Source organism: Aspergillus nomiae (assembly GCF_001204775.2).
Source record: "Aspergillus nomiae NRRL 13137 chromosome Unknown contig00684, whole genome shotgun sequence".
Classification (NCBI taxonomy): domain Eukaryota; kingdom Fungi; phylum Ascomycota; class Eurotiomycetes; order Eurotiales; family Aspergillaceae; genus Aspergillus; species Aspergillus nomiae.
Genome location: NW_015378739.1, coordinates 1 through 9,265, shown reverse-complemented (window position 1 = coordinate 9,265; position 9,265 = coordinate 1). Strand labels below are relative to the sequence as shown.

The following is a 9,265-nucleotide window of genomic DNA, read 5'->3' as shown; positions in this document are numbered from 1 at the left end:
AAGAGAGAGAGAGAGAAAATCAGACAAGCTTATTTTATAAACGGGTAACAGCTTCTAAATAAGGTTGTATTGCTATCGACGATGGATCCTGCTTACTAGTACCGATTTGGGTGGCGTGCCTGATGAGAAACGATGAATGCCTCAGGATGATGATCATGAATGGACGACGTCATCCGGAAGACTCTGGACCGTGAGATGATCCCATTCAGATAGTACTAAATCACCACCTGAACATTTTTTACAATCGCTATAGCGCATGTACTCCGTGCATACTCCGGGTAAAGTGTACACTGAAGGCAACCTTGGTTCCACTTCCGATCTCAGCGGAAACGGGCAGAAGGAGATATACGCCGTAGGGAACAGCACGGCAATCCCATTACTCCGAGATGTCACCCTGAACCACCGCGGTTCACCCATTCATTCCTCGGTTCTGGATGTGACCTTCAAGCTGCTTATTTCTTGCCGCCTCCCCCTTCTCTCCCATTTTTGCATATCATTGATACACCATGTCGTCCACAAACCACAATCCTTCTTCGCGCGCCACCCGGCTAGAAAAGGCTATCACCAACCCCGGTGCTGTGAAAATTAATGTCAAGGGTGCTTTCATTGTCGACGAAGATCCGCGATCCAAGAGCCCCGTGAGATTGGATGGTGTGCACTACGAAGGCCATGATATCCGGCTACCCCATCATACTGGAGTGGTGAGCCATGTTGCTGTCGACGTGAGTGACCCGGTTTCTCTTTTTTCTTGTTCCTTTTTTTACCCGCCCCCCGCATAATCTGTACCCCCCCCGCAATCGAATTGCAGTTCCGATCGCATCACTAGATTGTGACCAGCGCAACTGACTTTAGCGGTTGGATCTTTCTAGATCGGCGGTTCTCTTGCGAAATTGATTTATTTTACACGAGAGCTGGACTCCGTGGACAATGGCGGCCGATTGAACTTTATCAATTTCGACACTCATCGCATAGATCTGTGCATCGAATTCATAAAGCAATTGAAAGAAGAATACCAGAAAGCCCACGGGCCTTCCAGCGATGAGTTATGTGTTGTGGCAACCGGAGGCGGTGCCTTCAAGTATTACGACAAGCTGAAGGAAACATTGAAGGTGAATATCATCCGCGAGGATGAGATGGAATGCCTTATTACTGGTACGTCCGCGAGTACCGAACATACACACCCACTGTGCTTCCCTTGGGGCATGCTGACTGATTTTACCGTAGGACTCGATTTCTTTATCACCGAAATACCGAACGAAGTCTTTACCTACAGCGAAACCGACCCAATGCAATTTGCCGAGGCCCGACCGGACGTTTACCCGTATTTATTAGTCAACATCGGTTCCGGTGTATCCATGATCAAAGTGTCAGGCCCTAGGCAATACCAGCGTGTGGGGGGTACCCATTTGGGTGGCGGTACCTTCTGGGGCATCATGTCGCTCCTGACTGGTGCTCGAACCTTCGACGATATGCTAGCGATGGCGGATACCGGTGACAATAGTGGGGTAGACATGCTAGTTGGCGATATTTACGGCATGGACTACAGCCGGATTGGTCTGAAGAGCACTGCTATTGCTAGCACCTTCGGCAAAGTCTTTCGATTGAAGAATGAAGTGCAGGAAGAGGACGGAGAAGACAAACCCCACGGTGAAGATGGGCAAACCAATGGTGAAGTTACATTTAAGCCTGAGGATATGAGCCGAAGTCTTCTTTATGCCATTAGGTAAGCCTGGACTCCCGTCCTCACTGTGGTTCTGTTGAGCTAACGTGATATAGTAACAACATTGGACAAATTGCCTATCTTCAGTCTGAGAAGCACCAAGTGAAGCACATCTACTTCGGTGGATCATTCATCCGAGGCCACCGGCAAACCATGAACACACTATCCTATGCCATCCGTTTCTGGTCCAAGGGCGAAAAGCAGGCCTACTTCCTGCGCCACGAAGGCTACATTGGCGCCGTCGGGGCCTTCCTACGCAGACAGCCAGCCAACTGGGGTCGCAGGAATAGTCTCGACGGCGGCGCCGTGCCCCAGGAGCTCAAGAGTAGCTCTAGTTGACGAGTTCAAGAACCACCTTCCAGAGCGACTGGAAGCTTGCATGACTTTCTTCGTTGTTTGGTTTATCCGCCCTTCTTCCGATCTCTTGGGCTTCTGATACCCACTTTTAGTTCCCCGTGCATGTTAGACAAAAGAATATATATCCTGCAAATACACCACGCCAATCTTTCGGGACATTATGCAGTGCGACGTTGCAATGACCGATTTACATTTGTACAATAATATTTTGAATACCTTCTCACTCGTCTTGGTTACTACGAGCATCATCCATCTAAAGCCGGAGGTGTTTCTCCGTTTTTTCGGTGTTCTTTGTTTCTTCATTTCTAGTTTGATCTATTAATTTGATCCCCTCTGGTTGACAAGGAATTTTGTGCCAAATTTCCGATGATAGGTTTATTGCCGCTATACAAATGCTTGACAAGAATTATCGATGGACTGCAGCGACGCAACCGAATATTGAAACGTTCGGCTTATCTGTCGTAGATCATATTTACACAGGAGAGACTTCTGTTTGCTATCCAGGAACTGTTGGTGTTACACTGTGCGACAGCTCGGCTTTGTTCAATGGGATGGAATTGAAGGATCTCACATTATGCATACACCCAGGGCGACACTACTAGTACTACTACCACCTACTTGGAGGTATCTAGGTACCTGTATATTCGGCCGGGGCTAACCGACTAGTCCCAGCGGGTCAAAGAACCAGCCAATCGGAATGGAGTATGACACGGGATAAGCTTACCTATCTTTAGCTTATTGGAACTGACAAACGCGGATCCCCATATTAACGCGTTGTCAGTACCAAGTTGCCGATGTATGGACCGAAGCGGAAGACTGCTTATCAACCATTGCAACACGTTCAGTTGTGGTTGAACTTATCATCCAACAATTAATACTTGGCCGTGCTATCAACTCTTCCATTCACAGTCGGCGGTTATTCTTTCGCACGCGTCGTTTTGGTTCGGCGACTGCGCTAAACAAGATCAATATGGTGAATCGGTATGCAGCATTCCGTTCCGCTTATTCTACCTCTTTAAGCTCATTTCTTCTAGTTCAAGGCGAGTGGCTCCCCTCGACAGGGACAGCTCCGAAGAAGAGCGCAAGCCGACAGTATCCCCGGTTAACGAACAGCAAACACCCCTCGTCGTGAACCCCAAAGCGATCTTTGGGTCCGATCAGCCGTTACCCCAGCATCTTACCGATATACTAGAAAAATGGCACAAAGAGAAAGGCACGAAACGGCCGCCCTGTAACACTCAAAGGCCTGCGAAACAGATGGAATGGAAAACTTTCGATCGTCAGGGAAATCATGTGAACCTCTCCGCGTATGCGATCATAAAGCCCACCGCCTATAATGTCCTAGTGCTTCATACTGCTGAAGGGCCTGAGAAGATCGTGTCTCCTTACTTTCCTTTCGGCACGGGACATGGTACCTACCTGATCGGTTGGTCGGGGGTTCACGATGGGTGGGATCCTACAATCTGTGCCGTGCGGATGTTCTCGAATAACCTAGACGACATTCTTTATAAGCCTGAGGTGTGGTCCGCATTTGAAGTTCTTGAGAAGCGTCACAACAAGACGCAGGCCCCGACCTCACGAGCTAGCGAGAAACGAAGAAGTCTCCCGGGAGGGTCGCAGATGCAAATACCGCAAAGGAGGCCACAGAGAAAGAGCCTATCAGGACCACCAGTCGCTACACATGATCATAGGGCCAACAATGCACATGAAACATCATCTTCGTCATCATCGGCAGAGGGAGAGTCAGACGAAGAAGACGATACTTCAGGGTCTTCAGAGTCTTCGGAGGACGAAGAGGACGAAGAGGACGAAGAGGACGAAGAGGACGAAGAGGACGAAGAGGACGAAGAGCCCGAGCCTACACCTGTATCTAAAAGGCGCCGATTGAATGAGCCTGGCGTACCTGCTCTTCAGGATGCCAAGGTGGTTTTCAAGTTGTTCTCGTATAAATCCGGAGCAGTTCGCTGCTTTCCGTTGGACGAGTGCCGGACTGGGAAGGAGTTCTTCGATAAGGCCCGGATCTTCTTCCAACTTTTTGATAAAAAGGCGGAGGTGAAGATCCTGTCATGCCAAATACAATCCCAGACTCTACAGCAGTATGTCTTTGAGGGCAGTGAAGGTGAGTTTACTCTGCTTGTGGATCAAGCTAAGTCCTTGAGTCGCGATGGGCTTGTGATTGTTGAGGTCAGTCATGTTTTATCACTTTCGCCTCACTGACCTGGATATTGTTTGGTTGCAATGTTGTTGTGAATAAGACCGGTTGTAACATGATAGAGTCATGACTAACTAATTGGAGTAATGTACCTTTAAGAATGAATACAATTGAGCGTGCATTACCGGATTGTTGTCATGTTCAGTGCTTCGCTGTATACAGTTAACTTAGTAGATTGCTGGAAGCGATGACTAATGACCACGTGGGGGAGGCGACGCAATCGGAAGACCTACTTTGGGATATTTCTCAACACGTTCAAAGAATCACCCACCTCATCGTCGCCATGCGCCAAGCATGAATTCTGCACTGCTCGATGCCTCCTCTGTCCGACTCGCCCCCGCCCGTTCCTCCTCCCGTCCCCGTCGAGACCCATCCTAATCGAGCGGTCGGGATAAAGCCTTCTGGACAACAACGAACGCTCCCCGATCCCACCCGGCTTGCCCCTGAAGATGCATACTATTCGCCTGCATTGGTGAGAACACGAACTGCTCCGGCAACCTACGATGAGTCTATTCGAGGGCTGAATGGGAGTGCCGGCACTGCTGCCTCGGTCGCAGCTTTGCGACCGCCGCACGCGGTCCCGGCCCGAAAATTACGAGGAACCAGTAGACGCCGGAGACGAAAGGGCGCGTGGAAGAAGCTTCTCTGGGTGAAGCAATCATGTATGGGTTGGATATACTTCCGGTTAGGATGGCTGTTAACGGCGCTGGACAGATCCTGATAATTACACCGATACCGAGACGTTCCTTGATCATCTCCAGCGCAACCCGCGCGTGCGGCCATACGACTTCTGGCCTCTCGTGGCCGATTCTACAGTCATTGTTCAGCATGTTTGCTCGGTGGCGATCTTTGTTTGCTGTTTTGCTGGCATTGTCCAGGGACGAGTGAGCCCCGTGTCGATTGTATGCTGGGGGAGCGTCGGGACGGCTATGGGCTGGATACTGTGGGATTCGTGGGTGTTCAGAGAGCATGGAGAGAGCCACGTGGTGGAGCGTGCATCTGAAGGGGATGATGGATCTAGTTCTGGCTCAACTACGAGTTCAATGAACCCATCCACCACCCGGTTAAATGAGCAGAAGGACAACCAAGTCCATGGACTTGGGTTGACGATGTCTCACAGTGAGACAGAACCGGGACGAAGGAGCAGCAACTCGGGTCTGGGCGATTCCTACACGCAGGATGCGGCATCCTTCGGAGGTACGAATGGTGTTGCTGCCGGCAGCGTCCCGCCTCTGCCTCCCCTCGACGCGCCGATGACTTCGCGACTATCTTCGCGCAACCGCCAGCGGCTTTCTACCGTTAAATCGGCATTTTTAATATACGGTGCATTACTGGGGCTTAGCCCGATCCTGAAATCGCTCACTAAATCGACAGCCAGCGACTCAATCTGGGCGATGAGTTGTTGGCTGTTGATCACCAACATCTTCTCGTTTGACTATGGGAGTGGGGAGGGCGCAGGCGCTACGAAGTTCCCGGCCTCTCTGTCGACCAACGCAGCGGTGATGGCCTCGACCGTGCTGGCGTCCCGGCTGCCGTCGACGACGCATGTGTTCAGTTTAATGCTGTTCTCCATTGAAGTGTTCGGGCTGTTCCCTATCTTCCGGCGTCAGCTGCGCCATATTTCTTGGACCGGCCATGTGTTCCTGACACTAGCGTTGGTGATCGCCGCTGGTGGCGCAGTTGGAATTACATTAAGGGGCGGGCTGACGGCGGCCGTCGTCGGTTCCATGCTAGGCAGCATCCTGACTGCTTTAGCGATGGGAGGCTGTAGTTGGTGGCTCATCAGTCTGCAGAAATACAAGAACGTGGTGACAGGGCCGTGGGACCCGGCGCGACCCATCATCCGACGCCATTGGGACTAGTTTGGCGATTCAAATTCGAACCGGCTGGATACCAGCTGCCGTGAACTATGAGAGATACCCGTACGAACAATGTTAATACCGATCCTTTTTCAGTCGATCCAAGTGTTGCTCTATTCTACTCTTAAATCCTGTACTATAATATGGGACTCTGGTAATACACGGCTCACGCCTGACCGAGGCGAAACAACGAGAGACAAAGGCTCCCGGCTAGGGTTCGAGCTTCTGAAACCTCGCTTTGAAGCTCTATTTGCCCCCAGGCAATTTAAATGAACAAATAACTATTCGTATCGTAGTGCCCTCGGCCGGCGACAAGAATGCAAGAGGAATGTGATCAGGCATGCCACAGGGTCTAATTTAAATCTGGACCCCAAAGTCGAGCAATGGATCCCCTGCTTCGCCCCAGACCAAGCCAAATGCCAGCCCCTCAACAAAGGATCCGCTGTCTCATCCACTGCATACCTGCCTGACCTCATCAAGAGATCTGCACCAGACACGGCATTCCCCACTACGTAGACGGTAGATTTCTCCGCTGATTTGTTTATTTGTTCCCATGGCTTGTTCCTGAGGAACCGCGTGAATGATGAACGCTGAGTGTGACTCCGCATTCACAGCATGACTGCTCAAGTGGCCCGTGTACATCCCCAGATATAAAAGCCCGTCAGCTCTCTTTCACCCTCCTGTGCTTTCTTTCCCTTATTGTCATTCACTTACCTACGATACCCTGCCCTACTGGGACAAAAAAAAAGCGACAATGAAGTGGAAGAGTCTAGCCCTCGGCGTCCTGGCCGCGGCCCAATCCGCGGCGAGTCTTCGCTTTGTGATGTATATCGATCAGTATGTCCCCTTGTCACCTTGACCCAACCTCAACCCGAACCAAAATCTACAAGATTTGGATCACGCACCGAAACGACCGATAAAACTGACAATGAAAAAGATACCACACCCAAGGGCTCCCCGACAGCAGCGGCACTGCCGGAATCACCCACGCGGTGATGGCCTTCGCGGCATCGACTCTCTTTAACGGCGAGTCGGGCCAGTCATGGCAGCCCTTTGAACCGGTGGACACTATGCGCAAGCGGTTCAGCCCGGATACGAAGCTGCTTGTTGCCATTGGAGGATGGGGCGACACGAAGGGGTTCTCAGAGGGTGCGAAGACTGAGCAGTCCCGAGCGACGTATGCGAAGAATGTCAAGAAGATGGTGGACCAGTTTGGTTTGGATGGTGTTGGTATGTTTCTTTTTCGTTTTCCCTTCTTTTTGAAGAGTTGTTGTGCAGGAGGAAAGGTTTGAGTAGGGCTAATGAATACAGACATCGACTGGGAGTACCCCGCTGGCAACGGCGAAGATTACAAAGACACCCCCAACGACCAAAAGAAGGACGAGATCGAAACATACCCGCTGCTCCTGGCTGCCATCCGCAAGGAATTAGGCAAGGACAAGCTCATCTCCATCGCGACCCCGGGTAAGCGGGGCGACATGATCGCCTTCACGAAGGAACAGGGCCCCAAGATCTGGGAGTCCGTCGACATGGTCAACATCATGACGTACGATCTCATGAACCGCCGTAACAACGTGACCACGCACCACACCAGCGTCCAGGGGTCCTTGGATTCCGTCAAGGCGTACGAGGAAATCGGTCTTGACACACAGAAGATCAATCTCGGTGTGGCGTACTACGCCAAGTGGTTCGAGACGAAGAAGGATGCCGGCTGTGATACGCACCCGCTGGGATGCGAGGTTGCCGAGTTGGAAGACGCCAAGGGTAAGGACACTGGCAAGTCGGGTGCATTGACCTTTGAGAAGGGCACCATGGGCGAGCCGGCCAAGGACTTGAAGGACAGCACCGATGGCAGCTGTGGGTTTGGAAAGGGCAAGTGCCCATCGGGAACGTGTTGCAGCCAGTACGGCACCTGGTATGATTCTCCCCCTATCTACATATCCAAATATACTGTGGAAGAATGCTAACAGCGCGAACAGCGGAACCACAGACGCCCACTGCCAGGCCGGCTGCCAGTCCGACTACGGCACCTGCAAGGGCATCTCGCTGATCGACTCGTGGCGCCGTGCCGAGAAGGACGGTGTGACTGACGAGGAGGCCGGAGGCCAGTACTACTTCGACAAGGAGGTGAACCTGTTCTGGTCCTGGGACACGGCGCCGCTCATCGCACGCAAGTTCAAGGAAATCGTGGATGCCGAGAAGTTGGGCGGTGTCATGGCCTGGAGCTTGGGAGAGGACACCCTGGAGTGGGAGCATCTGCATGCCATGCAGCAGGGCGTGCAGGAGCGGAGTTGAGATGGTCATTCAGCTCTAGCTGACCGTCATTTACCTTATTCTTATTCACATTAACTTTCTTAGAAGCAAATCTACTATTTCCCAACCATAAACAAAACCTTAACCAGAACGGAACATAACCAAAACACCCCTGAAACAAGTAAAGCAAAGTAACTTAATATAAAGTACCCATAAACCCAGATTAAGAAAACAGACTCCCCCAAATCCGGTCCCTTATAGAGAAGAACAAACCAACCAATCCGAACGCAAGCCCCAGCACGGGATCGCTCGACCCTACTTAACCGGCCGCAACCATCACTAGGTCATCTTATTAAACAACGCAAATCATTTAAAGACCGCGTGTCCCATACATTGAACTTCTGGATTGAAAAAAAATACTTACCTCGTAGGATAACAAACATATTACCATGCACCTGGATTCAAAACTACTCCCATCACTATGAAATGGGCCCTCTTCTACTTACTCTGTCTCCTGGTTTGTTTGGGGTGGCCGGTTCCGGGGATATCGTCGGGGTTATCTTTATCTGATAAGCACCAGGGTCCGGATCGGGATCGTGAGTCCCAGGAAAAGTCATTTGGATACTCTCAGTCGAGGACAGGGATACTATCACCGTCACCTTCTTCTTCTTCTCAAGATACCCAGGATGATGTCGATATAACCACAAGTCAAGGACACTATCAATATCAACATCAACGCCCCATCACGTTCAATCAACCATTGTCATCTATACCGCACCACGACTCGGAGTATACTTCCTCCACCTCCAACTCTTACCCAAATACCAACAACGACAACGACAACGACGACCTCAACAATAATCA

General features: G+C 51.1%; 4 protein-coding genes across 4 annotated transcripts; all 4 read left to right on the top strand.

The window, feature by feature from the left end:
• Nucleotides 1–480: 480 nt before the first annotated feature.
• ANOM_011439 (pantothenate kinase) lies at nt 481–2,059 on the top strand (the record flags this gene model as incomplete). Its single annotated transcript, XM_015556695.1, has 4 exons — nt 481–722; nt 870–1,152; nt 1,225–1,723; nt 1,777–2,059. The coding sequence occupies exons 1-4, from the start codon at nt 507–509 to the stop codon at nt 2,057–2,059; spliced, it is 1,281 nt and encodes a 426-aa protein (XP_015401063.1). The 5' UTR covers nt 481–506.
• A 977-nt stretch (nt 2,060–3,036) lies between these two features.
• Nucleotides 3,037–4,294, top strand: ANOM_011438 (uncharacterized protein; the record flags this gene model as incomplete). The annotated part of the gene is made up of 2 exons (XM_015556694.1): nt 3,037–3,058; nt 3,112–4,294. The coding sequence occupies exons 1-2, from the start codon at nt 3,048–3,050 to the stop codon at nt 4,292–4,294; spliced, it is 1,194 nt and encodes a 397-aa protein (XP_015401062.1). The 5' UTR covers nt 3,037–3,047.
• Nucleotides 4,295–4,602: 308 nt separating this feature from the next.
• Nucleotides 4,603–6,151, top strand: pigc (phosphatidylinositol N-acetylglucosaminyltransferase; the record flags this gene model as incomplete). Its single annotated transcript, XM_015556693.1, has 2 exons — nt 4,603–4,951; nt 5,004–6,151. The coding sequence occupies 2 exons, from the start codon at nt 4,603–4,605 to the stop codon at nt 6,149–6,151; spliced, it is 1,497 nt and encodes a 498-aa protein (XP_015401061.1).
• Nucleotides 6,152–6,902: 751 nt separating this feature from the next.
• Nucleotides 6,903–8,443, top strand: ANOM_011436 (putative class V chitinase; the record flags this gene model as incomplete). The annotated part of the gene is made up of 4 exons (XM_015556692.1): nt 6,903–6,985; nt 7,086–7,378; nt 7,460–8,063; nt 8,128–8,443. The coding sequence occupies 4 exons, from the start codon at nt 6,903–6,905 to the stop codon at nt 8,441–8,443; spliced, it is 1,296 nt and encodes a 431-aa protein (XP_015401060.1).
• Nucleotides 8,444–9,265: the final 822 nt, after the last annotated feature.